The sequence below is a fragment of the Oryza sativa genome, chromosome 10 (genome assembly GCF_034140825.1).
Source record: "Oryza sativa Japonica Group chromosome 10, ASM3414082v1".
In the NCBI taxonomy this organism is placed as follows: domain Eukaryota; kingdom Viridiplantae; phylum Streptophyta; class Magnoliopsida; order Poales; family Poaceae; genus Oryza; species Oryza sativa.
Genome location: NC_089044.1, coordinates 6,408,411 through 6,432,665, shown reverse-complemented (window position 1 = coordinate 6,432,665; position 24,255 = coordinate 6,408,411). Strand labels below are relative to the sequence as shown.

Sequence of the window (24,255 nt, the reverse complement as noted above, 5' to 3'; positions counted from 1 at the left end):
TTCGGAAGGATTTTCCGGAACCGCGAGCGGAAGTGTTTCGACACACACCGGCTCGGAGAGATCGAGAACCTCCGGTGTGTGGCAAAGCTTCGACGAGATAAAGGAAACATGCCCCGACGGAAGGGAGGTATCGAAAGCCCGTTGTAGAATATGTAGGCAAATTTTATCTGCTCGTTCTTCTGGTGGTACAGGTCACCTTAAGCGCCATGCGGAGTCGTGTGCCAAGAAGCAAGGAATACAACTCCGGCAGCAGCAACTTATGCTAAACCCAGACGGTACGGTACGCAGTTGGGAGTACGATCCCATGGTTGCTCGGGAATCTCTTGTCCGGTTAATCGCCAGGCAAGATTTACCCCTGAATTTTGGGGAGTCCCCTGCTTTTGAACATTACATTCAGCAATCTCATAACCCTAGGTTTAAAGCTGTGAGTAGGCAAACATCAACTAGAGATTTAGAGAATGTTTATCACAAGGAAGCAACTGCACTTAAGGAACTGTTTAGTACATGTACTTTCTCTGTTTGTGTTACTTCAGATATATGGAGTAGTAGAGCTAGAGAGGATTATCTTAGCGTAGTTGTTCATTTTGTTGATGATGATTGGCAATTACAAAAGAGAGTTTTAGGGCTTAGGTTAATAGATGTCTCACATACAGGAGAAAACATAGTTGAAAGAATTAGGGAAGTAATTAATGAATTTAATCTTGCTGATAAAATATTTGCTGTCACCCTAGATAATGCATCTGCTAATTCTAGAGCTATTGAAATATTGCAACCTTTATTTTGTGTGTATGCTCAATCTTTTCTACTCCATCAGCGTTGTGCATGTCATATAATTAATTTGATTGTTAAGACTGGCATGAAGAGGGTAGGTGACCACATCGATGCTGTTCGTCAAGCAATCGCGTGGTTAACTGCTTCTAACCCGCGGATTGCTGCATGGAAGAGGTTTTGCAATGCGGCCGGTGTGGAAGCTCGTAAGTTTGCCACCGATGCAGAGCATCGGTGGAATGCAACGTATTTAATGTTAAAAGTTGTTTTACCTTATAGTAGTTTACTTTCTGATTTTGTTCAGTCACGTGGTGGCCCAAGAAACAGTGACGGGTCTTCAGTACTGAACGAGCATGTTTGGGCAATTGTCCAAAAATTTTACCAATTTCTAGAAACTTTTTATGATTGTACTCTAACTTTGTCACATGTTTATTATCCAACTGCTAATATAATTTTGCACAACCTTCTTGAAATTGCTACTTTATTTAAAGAATACGAAAATGATGACGTTCTAACTGAACCTGTCTTTCACATGAAACAAAAATATTTGAAATATTGGAAAAATATACCTATGTTGTATGCTCTTGCTTTTGTTTTAGATCCTAGGTGTAAATTAAGGGGATTGTCTGCTATTTTATCACTTGTTGGAGATACTATAGGTGTAGATTATAGTTCTTTTTATACTGAGGTTAGACGTAAATTATATGAGGTTTTTGAAAGATATGAAGTAAAGTTTCAGGAAGTTCGCCAGCGGAGACCCCCTCCTATCCCCACTACAGGTAAGAAGAAGATACAGTGGGGTAGGATTTGGGGTGGATCGTCTTCAAGTTCAATCCAAGGTGGTGGCAGTTCGTCGGCTACAAGTGGAGACGCCTCTTCGCATGTTGTGGCCGAAGAGTTGTCCGGTTATTTGGACAGCGACGCCATCCACCACGAAGCACAAGATTTCAACGTCCTCGGGTGGTGGAATGACCACAAGATAACATATCCTGTGCTTTCAAAACTAGCACGGGATGTGTTGACGGTGCCCGTGTCGACGGTGTCCTCCGAATCGGCCTTCAGTCTATGCGGCCGAATCATCGAAGACCGGAGGACGACTCTGCGCAGCGACCACGTCGAAATGCTACTAAGCGTTAAAGACTGGGAGCTTGCTCGACAACATGCCCAATACACTGCGGACAACCAAGAATTGGCCGCCCACTTCGAGCAACTCTACCTGGATCCAGACCAACCCCAGTAGAATTTTGTTAGAAGTAGTTCTGACCTTTGAGCTGTACTCTTTTCTTTGTCATGGTTTTCTCATTTTCCCCTATGAGTTTTTACATGACAAAGTTTTTAACGAGGCAGCATGTATCATTGTATCCTGTAATGATATAAACATCAATAAAGGTCATTACTATTTTTAACAAATTCTTTTGCAATATTTTCGCAAGTGTGGATTTACCTTTAAATTATTTCATAATAATGAATCACAATCTATATTTTTAAATTTTTCAACACAACAAAAAAAATACCATTTTTTCTTTTTTTTTAACATTAGCAAATCATTACTTTTTTAAAAAACTTTTATTTCCATTTTTTAAATACCATTTTTTCATTTTTTAACATTAGTAAATCATTACTTTTTTTTAAACATTTTATTTCCATTTTTAATTTTTTTTCCTTATACATTTCCTATGCTTTTTTTTTTAAAAAAAAAAACTGTGCACACGGGCCACCGTGCCCCCGAACGGCCCGTGGGCCGCGGGCGTGCCGTGCCGGCACGGGCACGGCCCGGCCATCGACGGGCCGTGCTTGGGCCGGCGGCTCGGCACGTGGGCCGGCACGGCACGGCCCGTTTCATCAGCCGTGCCTAACGGGCCGTGCCGAAACGGGCCGTGCCGGAAGCGTGCCCGTGCCGGGCCGGGCCGTGCCGCCCGTTTGGCCACCTCTAGTCGGGAGGGAGGCGGAAGGTTGGGGAAGGTTCGACGTGTCAGGCGATGGGCCGGCAAGATCTGCAGGGACGATGCAGCCCGGGCCGGCCCAAAGTTTGGGTGGGCGAATGAACTCGGGGGAATAAGTTCACTTTCGGTACCTCAATTTATCGCTCAGTCCAAAATTCGTGAGAACCGCACTACCAAATATGACGTATCCCTTAACTCTCAAAACCAGTACAGAGAAGATTCCGAGGTGATTAGGATGGTGGTTTCGGCTGATGTGGCACCTACTTGACGCTGACAAAATCAGAAAAGCCTATGCGACCCACACATGTGAGTGAGTGTACGGTTAAAAATAAAAATCTGTAACGGAACCCACATCATCACCCCTCTCTTTCCCCTCTTCTCTCCATCTTCTGTTCGGAGGAGAGTGGCGCAGTGAGCGGAAGCATGAGGTAGTAGAGCTCACTGAGGTGGCACTCCGGTGGGATTACGACCACTGCTCGTGCTCGCGTCACCGCCAAAACCTTGAGCCGCCATTGAAGCCCGCAGTGCTCTTTGTCACGGTGCGGAGTGATACCACCATTGACGGCATGGGCCATCTCGTCCCGTCGGATGATCTCCGGTGGATGCTTGTCCCGGCAACCGATGTCACCCGCATCTTGGCCATGTTCCAGGTGACATCCTTTAGGTCCAGAGGGGTGTATCCGGGCACGGCGATCCATCGCATACGGCACCGATGAAGGAGTAGAGCGTGATGGCACAGGGGGTGAAACTGGAGGAGAGGATCCGGTTGAGGACGCGTGCGATGAGGTCCTTGCAGCCGGCGCGCGCCAATCTTGATGAGAACATTGTAGGTGAGCACGACAGGCGGCGCGTTCCAATTAGGCATCTGGTCGCAGAGGTGTCGGAAACAGAGGCAATCTCTAGTGTCGGCGCAAGCGCTGAGCGCGACATTGAAGGCAGCGATGTTGGGAAGGGAAATATTTTGATGGGGAGAGTGGGTAAAGGGGGGCTCGGCGGAGGTGGCGGAGGACAACATTGAAGAGGCGGAGGGCATGGGTAGAGGGAAGGCGCTCGAGGGTGGCGGTGTAGGCACGCCATTCAGGGAGGAGGCCTTGGCAGAGCTTGGAGAGGAGAAGGGAGTAGGCGATTTGTGGTTGCAAGAGTGAATGGCAGCGGAGGTGGTGAGGGATAAGGAGTTGGCATCGAGGAGGTTGACGGCCAGCGGGCACGAAGGCGGTGAAGGAGGACGGCGGTGGCGCAAGAAAGCTCGAGGCTCGCGAGCTACTTGAGCTCGGCTCGCTGTAGACTCGGCTCGAGCTCGATTCGTCAACAATTCGAGCCGAGCTCAAGCCTAGCTCCAAGCTTGCGAGCTTGACGAGCCGAGCTCGAATAGCTCGTCGAGCCTAGATTTCCCTATGTCAAGTTCTTAAATTTTCAATGCAACAGCTAGTACTACTCCTACTCCCAATGAAAAGCTGTATAGAAACACAGAGCGTGCAGGGCTGCACCGTGCAGGCACTAGCCTACTAGTACTACTTTACTCTGCAGCACTAGCCTATTAGTACGTACTAGCATGCATGCAGCTCAATTTAATAGTACTACTAGTTGTCATATCATGTATGAAAAAGTACTAGTAGTACTCGACAAGCATGCATGCAGCCTCCTTTCATCTGTATTGGTTATTTGAGGGCACACGAGTTAGGCTCGAGAAAGCTCGAGGCTCGAGCGAGCCGAGCTCGAGCCCATTTCTAAGCTTGTAGTTTAAACAGGCTCGACTCGAGCTCGGCTCGAGTTGGTGCCGAGCTCGAGCCTATATAGGTAAGCTCGCTCGAGCTCGGCTCGTTGACAGCCCTATTCGTGGCGGAGGCACAAAGGTAGTGGAGGCGGCGTAAGCGGCGGTCGGAATCCCGCCGGAGCAATGCCGCAACGATCTCCATCGCCTCGTGCTTCCAGTCGTTGTGCCACTCTCCTCCAAACACCAGAGGGAGAAATAGGGGAAAGAGGGGTGATGATATGGGTCCCACTGTACTTTTTTTTTATTTTTAACCGAAAACTCACCGACATTTATGATAGCATGGTTAATTTTTCTGATTTTTTCAACGCCAGTAAGTGCCACATCAGCCAAAACCGCTATCCAAACCGCCTTCTGACCTTATTTGCACTGGTTTTGAGAATTAACGGATGTGCCATTTATGATGTTGCAGTTCAGGGACAAATTTCAGGCTGGGTGACAAATTGAGCGAGAACTTATTCCAACTTGGGGCTTGGGTGCTGGAATGGCACTGAGCGTTAAAATGGAAAACGGAACATAGTAAAAGCACTACGGTTTATCACCATACTACTATTTCTCACAGCATGTCTTCCGATAAATAATTTCAAAAAATATAGCCCCTTTTGATTGAATCCAAACCATTGGAATTATTTCAATTGTTCAATTTTTAACTAACAAATGCCAAATAAAAGACCCAGAGGTAGTACAATTTAGGGAACATCTGATATTCAGAGTTAAAATTTTAAAAAATTAATATTACGAGAAGAGCCTACATAAAAATACCATTTTGTAAATATTTTAAATTCATGTTAGAACAAAAAAAAAGAGAAAATATACACTAGAAATACAATTTTAAAATATCATAAATTATGTTTGAAATTCATATTTTTAAAAACAACTTTATGCAGAACTACAATTTAAACTCAAAAATAAACACTAAAGAAAACTAAAAGAAGATACCATGTAGATTAAACAATAACCAATTCTTTATAAGATTTGGATTAAAAAATAAAATAATTAATATTGATAGAAGAGTGCATGTGGAAATAATTCAGAAACATCTGAACTTTGGAGTAAAAATAAATAGTACTAAAGATAGTTCATGTTGAAGTACAATTTAGAAATACTAAAATATTTGATAAAATTAAATATTATAAAAGGGACTTCATGGAGATTACAATTTAGAGATATTATAACTTCAGACTAAAAATAAATAATAAATGATATTAAGAGAAAAGGTTCATATAGGAATACAGTTTAGAAATATCTTTAATTCGGGTTAAAATAAATATTATTGAAAAAAGATTTAGTGTAGGAGTATAATTTAGAACATTTTAAATCTTGATTAAATGTAAAAGGTATTAAGAAAAGAGTGCATACCTTTGCTTATGTTGATTGGAGGTTCTTCTACGAGTCCCACATTAATCGTACGAGGTTAAAATAGCTAGAAATTCTTGCTTTAGTTGAAGATAAAGAAAATGGCTTTGATTTGCCTATGTTGCCAAGGTACATTAAAAGTAAAATACCTAACGGATGAGGCTAAATCCTCAAACCTATAATAACATAACAGGGAGTTCCTAGAATCCATACCATGAGCAACAACAAAAGAAACAAAATATAAGAAAAGCACTAATGATGAAGTGGTGATGATGATGGCATTTCTTATTTAAAACGGGTTATAAACTATCACGAATATATGATACAGTACGTGAAAGAATATAATTAGAGATAATAAAAAGATGCCACTAATAATCTAAAGATAAAGATGGAGAGAAGTGAGAAAAAAAGTTATGTTGTCATTCCACTGACAATAAATGTGAAAGAATATATACTCTATTACATGTGGTAAAAAGTATAACGATGCTAGCAACGCAATCTATACAAGTCACCACGCTAGTTCTACTTAAAGTTTGGCTCCTAATTGATATAAAAATAAATACAACTTTACCTTTCCAATTCTCGAAACCTAGCTAGGCTTTAGCACTGTTAATACTATCAATATTTTGACAAGGCATTGGACCAAACTGGCCCATAGAACCGGAAACGCACAAAGTGGTGATCCATCCTGGTTGGGCAAAGAATCACCATCAAGTTGAATAAAGTTCTAATGATCCGCGGAAAGACATGCATGGGTGGAAGAAATCACCAAGTATATATTCGTACTGCCACTCATGCTTGTCGAAGATCCCCATAATAGTGGTCTCGAGAAGGTGACTTTGCTGTGTGCATTACAGGTCCTCCTCATGTAATAAAGCCCAAAATTTGATCCAATAAAGGTGGATAAGAGATGCCCATGGCAACACCCCGTGCGTGCATGCATTATTCTATCTCCTCAACCCCGAATATAAAAAAAGAAAAGCGGATCAAGGCAACACTAGTATATATATAGCACTTCATCTTGGACATTTATACTTTTAATATTTTAAAAAATCTCGGCAGATGAGGAGAGACCGTTCTCATAGTTTTGCACTAAGAAGAAGCTCTTTCTAGCTAGCCTGGTGCTCCTTTTATTTTTGCAAATCCTAGGTTTGAACCTAGGACCAACCAGCAGCTTCTAAACTGGAAAGCACCACTGAGCAAACAACCCATTTGCGCTTTTAACATTTATCATAAAATATATATGGTGGTCAATTGATATTTAACTCAATATTTAAGTGTTTACTGATGTATAATAATGGAGAATTATTGTCGCAGAATTTAGCTCGAGAATTTTTTTTACTCAAGATGTCAAGGATGGCTATGCTGGAACATACTACAGGAATAATTGAGATCGAATCTATTAAAACATTAGGTGTATGAATGCTGATACACCAAAGGGCACAAGAGTTGGATTTGTTTTAAATGATTGGCTCTACAGCTGTTGATCTACATAATTAGATTGGAATGGATTGCGACGACCATGCATTGAATTGAATCATCATTCATCAGGTTTCTCTTTACACACCATCGTGCTATTCCTTCAACCAATCAAATCTTCCTTAACCATATAGGAAAACAATGCTTGAAGCTTTTGGTGATGCAACCAGGTTGATAACTAACATCCATAAATTGCTTACTAGTGACAGGAGAACGATCTTGGCACAGAAAGGGATTAGATGGCGACCACTTTAATACTGAAATTTTGTACCAAACAAACAAAAATTAGGTTTAGTATTGAAAACGTATGTAACTGTATGTCATGGTAATCAAAATTTTTCAAAACTTTTTAAGTGTGTTGTTTGAGAAGGTTTTGTTATAGTGCGTAACCCGGCCCACGGCTGGTGGACCACCTAAATCACATTAGGTCTGCTGCACCAAATATCCATTTGGAGCTACAACTTTAGGTCATGAGACTACACAACCCAAAAAAACTAGTTTGATGTGTGAGAAGTGCTCTCACCTTTACGTTGTACTCCCCCTCATCAATTAACAATGTGCGACTAAACCAACAATCTCTCCCATCACATCCACCCATGTGACCCTAAAGACTCGTCATCTAGCCTCTCCCACCATGTGACCCATGGGAATTATTTTGTATTCCAAACCTGGGCTACGATACCACTTGTTATATGCGCAGCCCGGCCCACCAACCGTGGGCCGCTTAGGTCACATTGGGTATATGCTCCACCACAGATCCAACCGAAGCTATAGCTTTAGATCCTGAGCTTACACAATTCTAATACCAATCTGATTGATGAGGACTTCCCTCACCTTTTAATTAATGCTTCCTCTCAATTATCGATGTGGGACTAAACCGAACGAATTTTATTTTTTCCTTCAAAACTTACCCAAAACTTGCCGTCCTTGTGCCTCGGAGTTATGGTGTATTTACTTGTACTATTTGCCTTTGCCTTTGTCTATGGGAAAATTGAAAAAGGCATAATTAGAGCCACAAGTTTTAGCTTATTGGAAAGCAACAATATTCATTTCTAATAATTTGTTTCAAATGGAGCCATAACTTCCATCCGTATCAATCAAGATTGATTGCCATGGATTTTCAAGATCGTTTGACAAGATGAGGCAAGCCTTGTTATGGAAGGAACGGTCTAACGTTACTTAACGATGCGATCAAGTGTGTCGTGGTGGCACGTACAGCCTGAAAGGAAGTGGTAGGACTGGTTGTTTTGTCACACTCAAACTCAATGTCAACCAAGAGGCGTCGCTATTCCTTCTTCTTTTCTTTTATTTTTAATTGAACGGCGAGGCGTCGTTTTTGTTGCATCATATAGCGGGTGTCCGAAGTGGCTGTCGAAGCTTCTGGCCGGATTCAGTGGCGCACATTCGATGGCGCACCGGCTTTAAATTTCTCTGGTGCGGCTGTACTCTAACCTTATACCCCATCGATCCTGTAATACAGTAACCTAACATCAAATTAGATATATAAATTCATATAGATATGTACTATGATGTGTCTGATTTGATTTTAGTTTACTATATATTTAAAACTTGAGAGTAGTCTTTTTCCACAACTCACATCGGCAACCTACTTATTTTCCGTTAGGACACTTTTTTGATCGGCTAAATGATACTCCCTCCGTCCTATAATATAGGGGATTTTGATATTTTGTTTGCACTGTTTGACCATTCATCTTATTCAAAAAATTTTGGAATTATTATTTATTTTATCTGTGACTTACTTTATTAACCAAAGTATTTTAAGCACAACCTTTTATTTTTTATATTTGCATAAATTTTTTGAATAAGACGAGTGGTCAAACGTATATTAGGGGACGAAGGTAGTACGTTTTGTACCAATGTTTTCTATATAAAAGTTTCTTAAAAACAAGAAAAAAAATCAATTTTTCAAATTTATAATAATTAATAAATTAAGTCTTCTAATAAATGGCGGGCCACTAATTAATAATTTTTTTCACATGTATTAAGACGCTTTGCTTGATTTTGAAATTGTCTAGAGTATTTTATGTAGTTTTTATTGCAAAATGATGGAACTCCTTTTGTAACTTTCCAACTACGAGTACGAGAATTGAAAGACATGAAAATTATAATTTCTCTATGGTTTCTAAGAGATAGATAGAATATATTCAGGAACATGAAAACCAGAAGAAATCAATCGTTCGCTAATAGCTTATTTTATTTCGCAAGTTGTTAAAAATACGAGTACGAGAATTGAAAGACATGAAAATTCTCAATTCTCTATGACGTTTAGGAGATAGATAGAATATTTTCAGGAACATGAAAACTATAAGAAATTAATCGTTCGCTAATAGCTTATTTTATTTTGCATGTTGTTAAAATTTTTTGTCAAACCGTCCAACCGAAATGGCCCTAAGTTAAGCTGCATTTGGTTAGAGAAGACAGAAACTTTTGTCCCACGGATGCAAAAATAAAAGATTAATTAAGTGTTAGCTAAATAATTTTAAAAATTAGATTAACATGATTTTTGAAAACAAACTTTCTCTTAGAAAAACAAACATACTCATGGAAAACGAGCCATCAGTAAAGCGAGGGTATTGGAACACTGAGTTACTGAGTTAGACGTCTCAAGCTGTGTCGTGGAATAAAAAGGGTACAGATGTTCCATTGTGCGTGCGAGCTTCGAGCGGCGGCCACGGCGCCACCTCGTCTTGCCTTTCCCCCGCTCTGCTTGGTGCTAGTGGCTGGTCGGCCCTCCCCTCCCCTCCTCTCCACTCGGTGGGTTTGGCCACTGCACTGCACGCCTACACCCAGCCGCCGAGACGAGGAGGAGCAGCGCAGAAAGTTTTCGCTCTTCGATCTTCCGCCCAAGTTCTTCGCTCGCATCCTCCATCGGTCTTCTCTTCCTAGCTTTCTGATGGAACGAAGGTAAGTACGTACACATCTCTTCCATCGCCATGCTTCGATTCCTATCCTACTCATCGATTATTCTGTTTTTCTTTCGATTTTTCGATTCTGTTTTTCATTTTTTAGATTGCAAGCTTTTCGTTTTCTTGTACCACCACGTGCTAATTCAAGGGAAGCGTTAAATGTACGCCAACCTTCTCTTTCTTCTCCGTTTCAAAATGAAAGTAATCTCTTCGTTTATACTCTGCTCCATGAATTGCTTGCAGGAGTATAAACGGCTTGGCAGCAATGCAAGCTGAGTGAAAGAGGAGGTATGGAAAAACTTGTTCCAGGGCAATCTTGACTTCACACATTGGACCAAATGGTGCCAAGCCATGGCCGGCCTGCTTGTACCTGCAGCTTGAGGAATCCAGAAAGCTCGCCAATTTGACTCCCACGTATGTTCTTTTCTCCTCCACCCTTTTGTTACCACCCCTGTCCTTTTATTATTAACAGTCACGGCAAGCAATCTATGCTTGTGTGATGCGAGGTTCATATCATGTTTAATAATGGGTAAGTGTACCTTAGTTCAATGATCGAATACCCCGGATAAGTTTGATGATAGTAAATAAATACTTGGTTCATCGAATCAGTTTGAATCAGTACAAGTTTTGAGTATTCATTCGTACAAAGATCCCGCTACACATTCAGTCACTTTGCATATATTCCCTGCATGTACACAACACTCAACACATATAAAGATTTAATGAGCACAACATTTGCTAATATTATTGAGTTCTTTGACATGCTACTGTAGGCATTTTGAGCAGCTGAGCAACAATGGAATTCGGAGGGGTATTGCAGTTGTGGAATGAATGGGGGGTACAGATGCTGGTCCTAGCAAGCTTCGCGTTGCAGGTGTTCCTCCTCATCTTCGGAGGGATCCGGCGGCACAGCTCCTCCTCCGTGCTGATGTTCTTCCTCTGGTCGGCGTACCTGCTGGCCGACTCCACGGCGATATACACCCTGGGCCACCTCTCCGTCGACGGCAGGTCCGACGAGCACGAGCTGGTGGCATTCTGGGCGCCGTTCCTCCTGCTGCACCTCGGTGGCCCAGACAACATCACCGCATACGCGCTCGAGGACAACACGCTTTGGTTGCGCCACCTGCAGACTCTCGCCGTGCAGGTTTTTTTTTATTGAATTCAGTCAATTACATCAAAGTGATACAACCGTCTGAGAGTACACTCCTGGTGCAGGTTCTAGGAGCTGTGTATGTGATTTACACATACATTGTCGGCAGCGGGACCGATCTTCTGATGGCCTCAGTCTCGATGTTCATCGCCGGACTTCTCAAGTACGGCGAGAGGATATGGGCGCTCAAATGCGGCAACATCAGCAGTATCCGCAGCAGCATAAGCACCAGAAAGTTCAAGACTGACCCTTACGAGTTGCTGGCATTGGGTACCAGCGAAGAGGAGCTGCTGCTTGGAGCCCACTCCCAATTCGACATCTGCAAAGGCGTCTTTGCCGATATCATAATGCTGCCAAATCCGTCGCTCCTCTCGCGATCCAAACGGCGATCGGTGATATCCTACCTGGGGATGGATCTGTACAAGCTGGTGGAGATGGAGCTGTCCCTGATGTACGACTTCCTCTACACCAAGGCAGCGGTGATCCACACATGGTACGGCTTCTGCATCCATTTCGTCTCGTTGTTCGGCACGGCCACCACGTTCCTGCTGTTCCAGCTGATCATCAGCAGCAGCAGAGGAGATGGGTACAGCAGAGAGGATGTGGTCATCAGCTATGTGCTGCTGGTTGGGGCCTTGGTCCTGGAGATCATATCAGTGTGCAGGGCTGTGCTATCCACCTGGACATGTTCTCTGATGCACCGGAGGGGCAGGGCATGGGAGTGGCCTCTCCACATTATCACATCCTTTAGCCGCCGTGTCCACCCGGCAAGCCGGAGACTCTGGTCAGGCTCAATTGGGCAGTACAATCTGTTCCACCTTTGCGCCCGCAACACGAACGAGATTGGGAGTAGGTTGGCAACCAGATTGGGGCTCCAGGACTGGTGGAACATGATGCACTTCTCGGGCACCTTCTCGAATACCGGCTCTTTCTCAATACAAGATCTCAAGAAACTGGTTTTGCAAGCACTGGAAGAGAAAGAGCGAGCGCTGCAATACAAGGATACCGACCTGAACTCCAGGGGCAGCTTCATACTCAAGAGTATGAAGGCCTATGACGACTTTGCCCGATGGAGCGTCAACATCGACTTCGACGAGAGCATCCTTGTTTGGCACATCGCGACCGAGCTGTACATCCGGAGATCCAAGGCCAGGCACGCGAAAGAGCTCGTTGAGGCTACCGAGGTGCTGTCCAATTACATGATGTTTCTGCTGGTGGTGAAGCCCAACATGCTGCCCGGTGCTGCACGACACAACATACATCTCCCCTCCTGTGAACAGATAGAAGGGCATTGTCGTATGGGCTTTGGTGGTGAGAAGGATAACCCGGTGGCGGCATCGCCCATAAGCTGGAACCCATACTGTATGCTCAAGGAATTGCTCCACCATGATGGCCCTAGTTGCTCAAGTATCCCACGGAGGGAGAAGCTCGCGGAGATCGTGTGGAGTTTCTGCCAATTCGCACTGGTATGGACTGTGGCGCCAACTTCATTCTTACTGTTCAAAAATCTATTTGTTAGTCTTGGAACAACGTCCCAACTCCCAAGTTCTGGCTTATTTCACTGTTTGCAATTTCAGTTCGTAGGTATACCTTCGATTGCAATTCAACTGAAACTCATGTCGTCAGTAGATATATTTGAGACTAAAAAAGATCCTGACAAGTTTAATTTCGTTTTTATACTTTCTGACTTTACTGAGTCTACCTAAATTGCACCTGAAAAATAGCATTTCCAGTTTGATTTTATTTGAGCGAATTCTCTTACTTAGTCGAAATTGCTGACATTGTTTCCTCAGGCAAACTCATCATTGATTTCAGTAGACTTTGTTGGTTGAAATGAAGTCAGGAAACAGAGTTAAACATAACTTTCAATATGATACCACACAAATATTAAAATGTGCACTACTTTACATCCACTTATGGTTAAAATAGACATTGCTAGTCTACCCCTGAAATTCTAAAAGGAGCATACATACTAACACAAACTATTTTGCACTATTTTTTTTTACTAATTGCCCTCCTCTGTCTCAGGGATCAGTAAAGGCACCAAATCCACACGGCGAATCCATCCGCGACAGTGCAAACATGTACTCGGTGTTGCTCGCCAACGAGCTTCTCGGCATCGAGTCGCGGTGGTGTGAGCAGCGTGACACCTTGGAACTCATCCTAGGGGTGTGGGTGGAGATGTTGCTGTACGCTGCGAACCATTGCAGCCAGGAGTCGCATGCCAGGCAGCTCAGCAATGGCTGCGAGTTCATCACCATCGTGTCGTTACTAGCACACCACTTCAAGTACTACTCTGGAGCATCCAGGGGCGCGGACGAGCTGTATGAGAGTAACCCTTCAATGAGAACGGTGAGAAGTTGGTCTAGATCCCTTTCTTAATGAAATTGGTCGTACTGAATCTTTCGGCCGACCCGGCAAAAGAAGTTGGTATAGATGAATTCTATCAACGGTTTCGCTCTTTCCTCTAGTAGAAGCAGAGGATTCAACACTTCCATCCATGTAACCAACCGTTGTTATCTCGTTGTTATCGGTAAACAAACATACTCCCTCTGTCAAGAAATGTAAGCATTTTCTGGCTATGCGCTTGGACAAAATGCTTATATTTGTGGATAGAGGCGGTAATTATTGGGATATATAGAGTAACACAAGTTGGAAGATTACTTGAATGGCTGTGTATGCCAAGGGCGGTTGTGCAAAACCATCATTAACAAGAACCTTTTGCAACTCACTATCGATCCGATGGTTCACAAAAAAATCTATTATCCCACTGCATCCTGTTCTTGTGACCATTTCGTTCCTTGTTGGCTGGAATATTTTTCTTCCTGCAAGAACTAAGGAATTTTATGCCATTTTCCTTGGCATTACACACAGTTGAAAATCTCACCTCATGCTCCGCAGCTTAGGCTGCGTTTGAGACAAGCAGAAAGGAAAGAAAAATATTGGTTTTCCGCGTACATGCTTCCCTAACTGCTGAACGGTTCGATTTTTAGAAAAAAAAATTCTATAGAAATGTTGTTTTAAAAAATCAATTAATCCATTTTCAAATTTAAATTAATTGATACTCAATTAATTATATGCTAATAGTTTCATTAAATTAATTATACGCTAATAGTTTCATTAAAGGTTGGTGTCACGAGCGCCAGGTAGCGGGATATGAATGCTATGTAGGCGGCCGTGGCTTTGGCAACTTAGAAGATCGTCGGCCCGTGGTGACGATCGATGTTCTCCGGAAAGAAGAGATGAGAAAACAGAGAATGTAGAGATGAGAATTGTAGACTGAATTGGCTCGATGTTTATTCCCTGACGTTCTGCCTAAATAGACTTACAAATTAACTGAATATTCTAATTTTCTAATTTGAAGACATAATCAAATCTGAACTATAACTAACGCTAATCCTATATCTCCAAGCCGGTACTGTAGCGCATCCAACACGGGCGCCTTACGCCTCCTCCGCGCACACTGCATCTCCGTCATCATCGCGCACATCCGTTTTAGTACATTTGCCGCCCTTGCGCTTCCGATGTTAGCCGATCCCGACCATGATATCTCTCCCATCCATAGGAAACAGCTCGACGAGCTGGAAAGCTGGATAGCGACGCCGAAACTCGGCCTCGTCCTCCCAAGTCGTATCCGTTGCCGGATTTACCATCCCACGATCAATAATTCCCGAACGCCACGTGCAACGCGCCCGCGAACCGTCTTGTGTAGGATCGAACAAAACCAAACAAATCTACCTGATGGGGGTTATTGGTAGGGAAAACCATAAACCTAGAAACATTTAGCGGAAATAAAAGTTACCATCGAATCAATGGAAATCTCGACGTAGTCCTCGCCATAGCCCGGTCTGACCGGTCCTGCTACTGCTTGCTGCTGCCGGTTTGACTGCCGCCACGCCACCGGATAGACCACAAGTGTCTCGCCGGTTATACCGCTTGCTCGTCTTCGGTCAAACCGTCAAAATCCAGAAAAACACCAGTAGATGAATACTCAAAGATGTAGATCAAACAATCTCGACTTTAGTGCATCAAATAGTATTTACAAAGTACACCAACAGCACTCCTCACCAAAATCTCGACTAAACTTGAAACCCTAACTTTTCCTCCAACTCAACTCTTTCAAGAACCGATCCCGGGAGACCACACCCTCCCTCTCTATTTATACCTATAATGTGGTTACCCCTGGCCACAAATCCAACTCATACAAGAAATCCCCGCGAAAACCTTCCCATACAAGAAACAAACTTAACAAACTCCAATCTTCCTAAACTTATACTCCAATCCAAATTTGACCACGCTTTCCATACGCACACAACACTACGTGTATGCCATATGGAAACCTTCACCTCCATGTGCATTGTTCTCTAGCCTGAGCATCCCGTGTGATATTCTTGACCGTCCGGACCTCAACTTCCCCCAAGCTTAGTCCCGATCCATCACCGGCTATACTCCCATGGCCTCAAGCAACACCTGCACATGAACAACAAAGAAACTCCATATCCAAGTACAAGTTCGCACCAACTTGACTCACATCAGCACACAACAATATCACATACAAATAGAAACCATCTAGAAGTCGTAAACATGAAGCAATCTAAAAATTCCATGAAAACAACCCGAAACCTACTCCCACCTGTAGTCTGCCGGTCTGACCGTTGGGCAACCCGGTTAGACCACTCCAACACCACCGGCTTGACCGGTGGCACCCAACCAGTCGGACCGGCAATCCAGTGCTGACGCTGTTGTAGCGCCCGTTCCGTCGTGGCGCATAGCGGGAAAATTATCTCTTAAAAACCCTAATTGCGAAATTTGTTTCTTTGCTTGTTGTCTAGTGTCCGTGCCATCTCAAGATCTCAAATCCCCGATCTATCATCGAGTTCGATTCCGAATCCAAATCCTTCCAAATCAAATTCCTCCGCAAAAGTCTACTTTGCCTCCCTCGGGGTCGATGGGCCGAATCCCTCTCGGCCCATCTCCCCCTCCCTCCCGGCGCTCGCTCTCTCCCTTTCTCTCTCGCTCTCTCTTCCTCCGCTCCCTCCGCTCTGCCCGCGCGTGCGTGAGCCGCCGCGCCGAGCGCCTCCCTCCCCCTCCGCTCTGCCCGCGCGCGTGCGCGTGAGCCGCCCGCGCCGAGCTGAGCCCTCCTTTCCGCTACCTCGCTGCCGCTCTCCGCGCGTCATTCGCGCACGCGCGCCCGCGTGGTCGTCGCCCTCGTCGCGTCTGCGCCGCCCGGCCCCGCTGCCCTGCCGCGCCTGCAGCCGCTCGGCCCCGCAGCCAGCGCGCGTGCCCGAGCCGTGCCACTCCATCCGCGCGCAAGCCGCTAAGGGACGGAGGCAGAGCCCTCCTCCCTCTGCCGCGACGCCCCCGCTCCCCTCCTCCTTTTCCCAAAGAAGAAAGGGGCGAGCCCCCTTTCTCTCCCTCCTTTTCCCCTTTTCCTCCCGCCGGCGTCATCCTCCCTCCGCCCTGTCGCCGATTGGACATGAGCGCCGAGCGCCAGCTCGCGCCTTGACCGCCCAAAGTCGGTTTCCAAACCGACATTGCCGCCCTTAAAGCCCAGGCGCCCTCCCTCTCTTCTCCTCCCATCGCCTCCACTCCATTGTTGCCGCCGCCTTCCGAGCTCTGTCTCGCCTCCGCCGTTCATCGCCAAGCGCCGGGAGAGCCGGTGCGTTCGAGGACGCGGAAGGGGACTCCGGGCGTGCCCTTTCCTTCCTCTTCCCCGGCCCGAGGCCGGAGAGATCACTCCCGCGCCGTCGGCCTCTCGTCTCAGTGCCCCTCCTCGACTCGGTAATGCCTCCCTCCGTTCTTCCTCCTCGCTCCATCTCCCCCCCTTACTTTTCGGTAGTAGCTCGAGTAGCCTCCCCGTAGCTAGCCGGCGCCGCCCCGACCGTTGCCGCCGCTCGCCGTGTGCTCGCCGCCGTCGCCGCCCGTGCTCCGTAGCACCCGCTCGTCGCCGGCCTCGCTCGGCGTAGCTCCGCTCAATCCGACGCTAGCAACGAATCCCCATGGCCGCGTAGATGCTCTCACCGCCGGGAATTGGCCCGTCGTGACCTCGTCGCCGTTTCCCCCTTTTCTCTCCGCCGGGTGCCGCCGCCGCAATCCGCCGTCCCTCATCGTCGCAAGGCGTCCCGGAGAAACCACCGCCGCCCGCCGTCCATTCCCGGCCGGCGCCTTCGTCTTCCTCCCGCCAGCCCACGTGGCAGCCACGTAGGCGCCACGTCGGCGCCAGCTCGGCCGAGATCGGATCGGGCCGACCCCGGTCAGCCCCTCCCGTGCGCGCGTTCCACCGCGAGCCGTGAGGCTGCGCGTGGGCCCGCCGCATCCGTTTCTCCGCGAACCGCGCGCGTGCACCGCGTCCCTCCCCCGCCCGCGCGCGTGTGCCGCGTGCTCGCTCCGCACGGTGAACCGTGTCACCGACAAGCGGGTCCCACCCGGGACCGCGCGTGGTGAGCAAGGTCCACCGGCTCTCTCTCTCCTCCCTCCCCCGCGCGCGCGCGCCTTGGGCCGCCTTGGGCCGGCCGGCCCATTTAGCTCGGCCGGACCGCCCCAATCCTCTCGGGCCGCGCCCTAGCCACCGAGGAGAAGTCTATATTCCCTCCCTCTTTTCTTTTCTTTTCTTTTCTTTTTCAAAAAGGATTTAATTAAATCCTTTTCCTTTAGACCAAAAATCCAATAATCTTAGAAATTCAATATCTTCTCAACCGTAAATCCGTTTGACTACGTTCAACTTCCAAAATTCCTCAAATCTCGAGATCTATGTAATGGCACGTTAGAGGTCATTAATAGGGCTTTATTTTCGCCGTTTGTTGAGTTGTCCCGTTTCGCGTGTAGTTTCGGAGCCCGAAGACCCGCAGTGCGAGGATTTCGAGGATCAAGCTCTAGATCTCGAGCAAGGCAAGCCACCTTTGAACATCTTGAGCCTATATTTGAAATTTAATTATGTTGCTTGAAAAATATTATGCATTGATAGGACCGCACTTAATCTGTTGTCCCGTCTGCAAGGCAGATTGGCGGACCTACCTAATTTGTTGCATTTGATCCTTCCTTTGTCAATTGTTATATCATGTCCCCTTGTATCCATCTAGTTGCGTCTCGATATTCGTGCACCCTATGCGAGTACCGACGGACGCCTTCAAACTTAAAAATTTGAATAACAACTTGGGTAAAACTTGGGTTTTACAAAAGACATGGAAAACCCGACACCTGGGTCGGTGCTTGCGAACTAAATGAATTTCCAAAACCGCGGACCGGGGAACGTACCGGGTGTACGGTTTGCCGCTCTCGCACTTAAGGACCGATTCTTTGGAATTTCATCCAAACATAAGTCAAGTACGACCACATGGGTGGAATGGGACACCCCTGGCTGAGTAACTAGCTTATCAGGGGAGCCTTGATGCCGAGAGACATGTGGATTCGCCGGGGTGCTGTCGGGGAGGACCCCTGGGCTTCCTGGCACAGTATGGTCTGGGACCTAACCTGTTGTTGGTCTGGGACCCCTCTCGTCGGCATATAGTAAACCTGTGTCGGCTTTGGAAATGCCTTGTCATGAAAGCTTGGAGGTCTCCCGACGTGGCTGATTCCCACGGGCTAGATGATCCGGGTTAGTAATGTCGTGTGGGTAAAGTGTACCCCCTCTACAGAGGTTAATAAACTGTTCGAACAGCCGTGCCCACGGTCATGGGCGGATGTGAGGTGATTCCTAGCGTAGTTTTGTTTGACTACTGCTTGTGAAATTACTGTTGTGGAAAGGGGTTCGATGTTTGAAAAATCTGCAGCTGATGGGATCAGCTAGGCCCGGGTGGCCGTTTGAAAGTTGTTGGCCCGGGTGGCCATTTGAAAAGCTGTTGGCCGGGTGCCAACCTTGTTTCAATTCTAAAGACTGATACATTGCACATACTCCGACCGGACAAGACGCACTGTCTCATCCGCGTCGTTTGAGAAGCACTCACTTAGTTGTTTTTAGAAAAGAGTTCAAATAAAATCAATTGCAAAAACAACAGCCGTTCCTTGAAGCCTGCATTAAACACTTATTTCCCATGGTTTTCTCAGTACTCCCGTACTCACCCTTGCTCTATATAAATAATCCCCCCCCAGTTGCTGAAGAAGATGAAGCAGTTCCTGCTGATGAGGAGTTCTTCCAGGAGCAAGCCGGCTACGATGAGTTTTAGGGTTTCGGCCTAGTTCCCAAGTCGCGCCTGTGTTGGTTGGTCCAAGTCCTGGCTTCCGTTTCCCTTTTGTAATGCAGTTGTGAGCTCGGGATCTGTCCGCAGCACAACATGACTGTACCTCTACTCTATAATAAAGAGACCTCTGTTGCTGTGATAATCCGTCTTCCTGTGATACCAGCACTGTTTCCTGGGACTGGTATCGATTAACAGGTTAATTTGGAGCGTCACGGGCTAGTTCCGGTCGGTACTAGTTCGGGGCGTGACAGCTGTCGACGTTTGATGTCGCGATTCTGGTATTTGCATAGTATGGGGATCGTTGGTACTAGGGTATACGCGAGACTGAGGCAAAAGAGATGGAGATGAGGATTTTTATACAGGTTCGGGCCCCTGAAGTGTCAGGTAATAACCCTACATCCTGTTGACCGAAGCCGGTATTGCTCTTATTCACCATAATCACACAAGTACAATATTTAGGGTAGCCTATCTAACTGTTGTCGACATGGCGGTCTGAAGGTCTGACTTGTAGTCGACAACAGGGTAGTCTTCCTCCTCGAGTTCGTGCCCAGCGAGATCAGAGACAGCGCAATGTCTTTCCTATCAGTATTCGGAGACACCGTAGGGGACTAGCCGTGCCTATCTCTGAAGTTGATATCCGGCGTCTTGTCTTGGCGTATGTTGGCTTGTATGTTGATCTTGTGTCTTGATCTATTGTTCCGTGTATATTGATTGTGGGTCTCTTCCATGGTGGGTGTGTTCCCTCTCCTCCTAGGGGGTCTTGTATTTATACCCATAGGTGTCTTCTTGTCCAAGAAGAACTAGGAAAACCAATATGGATACAATCCGAGTAGTCCTTGTCGTTTCCATGTAGAACTCTGGTTGTCTTTCCTTATCCGGAACTCCTCTTATATCCGCAGGTTGTTTCCGTCTAGGACATGGTATGTGGTGGGTCCTGCCGAGATTTAGTCGACTACTATTAGTTATGTGGTATCCATAACCCTGACAGACACCCACACTATGCACTGTCCGAAAACTCATCACTGTATTTTCATAAACACTTACCTTTGACAATTGTTCATCATTACGATTAAATCATCATATGATTCTACACCTTGTACGGAACTGGGAGCACACGACCATTGTTTATGGCCGGAAGAGAAGGATTTGTCACCTGCGGAGCACCATGAAATGGCTTAAGAACTCCAACATGAAACACGTCGTGGATGCGAGTGTCCGTCGATAGTTGAAGATGATAGGCCACATCACCCTCGCGAGCCAACAACTTGTATGGTCCATAGAACTTAGGCGAGAGCTTGCCCCAGCTAAATCCTGGTAGTGAAGCAGCCTACCACTGTAGAAGGCGAACCCACACCCAGTCACCCACACCAAATGCCACATCACGGTGCTTGTCATCAGTAGAGCTTGGCGTAGTCCTAAGCTGGGAGAAGACGTTCGCGGATGTCAGCGAGGAATTCATTGTGATCCGCCAATGCTTGATCAATGGCCGGCACTTAGGCAGAACCGCGGTCGTAGCTTCTGAGAACCGGCAGCTGCTGTCCATAGACGACGTGGAACGGCGTGGTTCGGAGGGACGACTAATATGCCGAATTGAAGCAAAATTCCGCCCACATAAGCCAACAGAGCCAATGGCGAGGCCGATGCCCCGTTAAACAACTCAGGTACCCAATGACATGGTTGTTGCCTCCGATTGGCTGTCGCTCGATATATGGGTGGAACGCCGAGCTGAGGTTGAGTTTTACTTTGGCCAGGCGAAAGAGCTCTTGCCAGAACGTGCTTGTCAACACCAGATCACGGTTGCTCACAATTGAGTTGGGCATGAGATAAATTTGGACCACCTCGGTGAAGAACGCCTGCACCACCGACGTCGCCGTGTACGAGTGCCCTAACGGGATGAAGTGGGAAAAATTGGAGAACCAGTCGTTGACAGTGAGGATGACGGACTTGTTGTGGACATGAGGGAGGCCTTCGACGAAGTCCATGGGTCGGTACGAGCAGCAGTTGTAGCAAGCCGGCTGGATGGAGGTGCTCATATTTGTTTCGCTAGCAAACCGCGCACATGCAGACGTGTTCCTAAACCATCTTCTTGGTGCCCGGGATATCAAAATCTGCTCCAAGGCGGTGAAGCATACGTTTGAACCCTTCATGTCCCACGTGGGTGGCCTCCAGTAAGGCTGGCAGCGATGGGGATGCCACCGCGATGAAGACTCATTTCTTGTAAACGAGAAGGTCGTCATGGAACACCCATGTCAGACCTTGATCGCCTGCCACATTGTCCCAGAGCTGCGCCAGCATGGCGTCGTCGTAGATCTCGCAGTGTAAATCGTCGAACACATGGAAGGATGGCTGGGTCACCGCGTTGAGCGCGGCTGTAGTGTTCTCCTCGTGGCGCGAGAGTGTGTCTGCCACTACATTGATGCGGTCTAGGCAAAATTCGACAGTGAAGTTGAATCCCATGAGCTTGCTAATGTTGTGGTACGATGGAGAGGCGCCGGTCGAGTAGGAACTTGAGGCTGTAGTGGTCCATTCGCACAGTGAACATGCGTCCCTCGAGGTAGGCTCGCCACTGTCGCATGGCTTGCACAAGGCCGATGAGCTCGCGTTCATAAGCTGCCAGTCCAGCGTGTTGCGGTGCCAGCGGCTGGCCGAAGAACGCTAGCAGTTCTTTGCCTTGGTGGAGAATGGTGCCGATCTTGGAGCCAGAAGCATCACATTCGACAATGATGCCTTGGCAAAATCCGGTAATTGGAGATCGCCTTCTTGAGCGCGACGAACGCCTTGTCAGCCTCCGGTGTCCAGCGGAACGCTTCAAGCTTGAGTAGGGCTGTGAGGGGAGCTGCGATGGCACCGTAGTCCCGGATAAACTTGCGGTAGTAGCAGAAAACCACGTACCACCCATAAGGAGCACGGCATCGGTCACTCCCTCGCTGTGCGAACCTTTTGTTCATCCATCACCATGCTGTCGGCGAACACGACATGGCCCATATAAATGCACTTGCTGTTCACTGAAGTGGCATTTAGCCTTTGATTGGGCCATGTGATACCCACATGCATATATCTTACATAACTCACTTTAACTTCATTTCGTGAAATACACCCGACTAAATGATCTCCAGTGGGTATTATTATCACGTGTTACAGGAGTGAATTTTATTCCAGTAATCTTTTTATCAGTCTTTTTGCTTTTAATTGTAAAGAGGAAAGTCTTCAAATCTGAAGAAAAATAAAAAAGAATGGCCAATTTATGCATCTCGAAGAGAACCAACAATACCCACATACCGCAGGCTTTATTAATTAGGGCGCCAACCGGCGCGTCTATTTTCTAGTTGGCATTGAATTCGGTAAGAGTTTAACAAACCTCCAAGAGATAAAAATAACTAACCACCAACTATCTATTCCAAATTTGAAATTATGGGTGCAAAGCTATATCCTCCTATATTTCCCATTAAACTCTTCTCATGCCGAACACGAATATTTTAAAACTCTACTTCTCACATTATCCCAAGTCATACAAAATTTCTAGTTGAGCAACAATTATCTCATGCAAGTCTCCATACTACATGCCTATTTCAATATGATATGATTACTTGTTTTCTAGATTTCTCCATACTATATATATGCCCGTTCTAATATGATACCATTTGCAATACGTAACAAAAATAGCGTTAATAGGTCAGGAAGTTTAAATACTTTTTTTTATTCCGATGCATTGAGGCGTCTATAATGAATTTATTAATTTCAATATATGCCAGCTTGTTGTTCAGAACATCTCCAAAGAATAAGCCGGCGTATCTTCTTGAGTTAATGGATTATGAAGTTGGCCTCTACACCATAAGGATGTACCCATTATACGAGGGTCTACTGAAACTGTACGATGTTTTGGAAAGAAAAAAAAATAAATATCTTACATTATGAATCAGAGGGAATATGTACACATCCATCTTGTGATTCATGTTATCTCTGTTAGGAATAGAGATATATCCGGAAGGAGTTTGCATGTGATGCTGCATGCGATCATGCATGTAATCAGGAGATATTCGGTTGAGATAAAACCGAAACCTGCTATATTTGTGTAAGCCGCGTTGGAGGCTGTTTCCAACCAAATCAATATATACGTGTGGCCTCGACAAGAGGTGATAACGCTTCCCAAAACCTTTTATGGTATCAGAGCATCTAAAATCGCCGTGATCAGATCGCATCTGCCATGGCGAGTTCCTCCAACAGCGTCGGCAATCCTTTCTCTGGTCAAGCCGTTCCTGAGAAGTTGACCAGGACGAACTTCCTTCTATGGAAGGGACAAATCCTCCCTGTGATTCGCGGCGCGCGTATGGAAGGGTATCTCACAGGCGCAACACAAGCTACGCCGGCTGTGATTGACGCCAAAGATGGAGAAGCTACTGTCAAGGCTGCAAATCCGGCGTTTGAAACCTGGATTGTGGCAGACTAGCAGGTGTTGGGGTTCCTCCTCTCCACCCTATCCAAGGAAATCCTCACACAGGTTATTCACTTGGAAACTGCAGCTCAAGTATGGAAGGCCATCACCGAGATGTTGTCTTCCCATTCACGCGCGCGGTCCCTGAACACGCGCTTGGCGCTGGCGACGACCCAGAAGGGCGATCTCAGCGTCTCAGACTACATCAGCAAGATGAAGGTCCTCGCTGACGAGATGACATCCGCCGGCAAG

The 24,255-nt window shown here is 46.3% G+C and overlaps 1 protein-coding gene and 1 long non-coding RNA gene across 4 annotated transcripts; both read left to right on the top strand.

Moving 5' to 3' along the window:
• Positions 1 to 455: 455 nt before the first annotated feature.
• Positions 456 to 2,178, top strand: LOC136353682 (uncharacterized). The gene is made up of 2 exons (XR_010737076.1): positions 456 to 974; positions 1,502 to 2,178. It is a non-coding gene; the product is annotated as an uncharacterized lncRNA (long non-coding RNA).
• Positions 2,179 to 9,987: 7,809 nt separating this feature from the next.
• LOC4348234 (uncharacterized) lies at positions 9,988 to 14,063 on the top strand. 3 transcript variants are annotated; one of them, XM_015757415.3, is made up of 6 exons: positions 9,990 to 10,242; positions 10,348 to 10,405; positions 10,488 to 10,658; positions 11,018 to 11,388; positions 11,460 to 12,860; positions 13,423 to 14,063. In XM_015757415.3, the coding sequence occupies exons 4-6, from the start codon at positions 11,041 to 11,043 to the stop codon at positions 13,774 to 13,776; spliced, it is 2,103 nt and encodes a 700-aa protein (XP_015612901.1). In that variant the 5' UTR covers positions 9,990 to 10,242; positions 10,348 to 10,405; positions 10,488 to 10,658; positions 11,018 to 11,040; the 3' UTR covers positions 13,777 to 14,063. The 3 variants fall into 3 exon arrangements, with proteins under 3 accessions (XP_015612900.1, XP_015612902.1, XP_015612901.1); XM_015757414.3 differs by lacking the exon at positions 10,348 to 10,405 and having other exon boundaries at positions 9,988 to 10,242; XM_015757416.3 differs by lacking the exon at positions 10,348 to 10,405 and having other exon boundaries at positions 9,988 to 10,246.
• The last annotated feature ends 10,192 nt before the right edge of the window (positions 14,064 to 24,255 follow it).

Coding starts and splice junctions, on each gene's coding strand:
- LOC4348234 (XM_015757414.3), top strand. CDS start 11,041: ATGGAATTCGGAGGGGTATTGCAGTTGTGGAATGAATGGGGGGTACAG. Junction 11,389..11,459: donor TGCAGACTCTCGCCGTGCAG/GTTTTTTTTTAT, acceptor CTCCTGGTGCAG/GTTCTAGGAGCTGTGTATGT. Junction 12,861..13,422: donor GTTTCTGCCAATTCGCACTG/GTATGGACTGTG, acceptor CCTCTGTCTCAG/GGATCAGTAAAGGCACCAAA.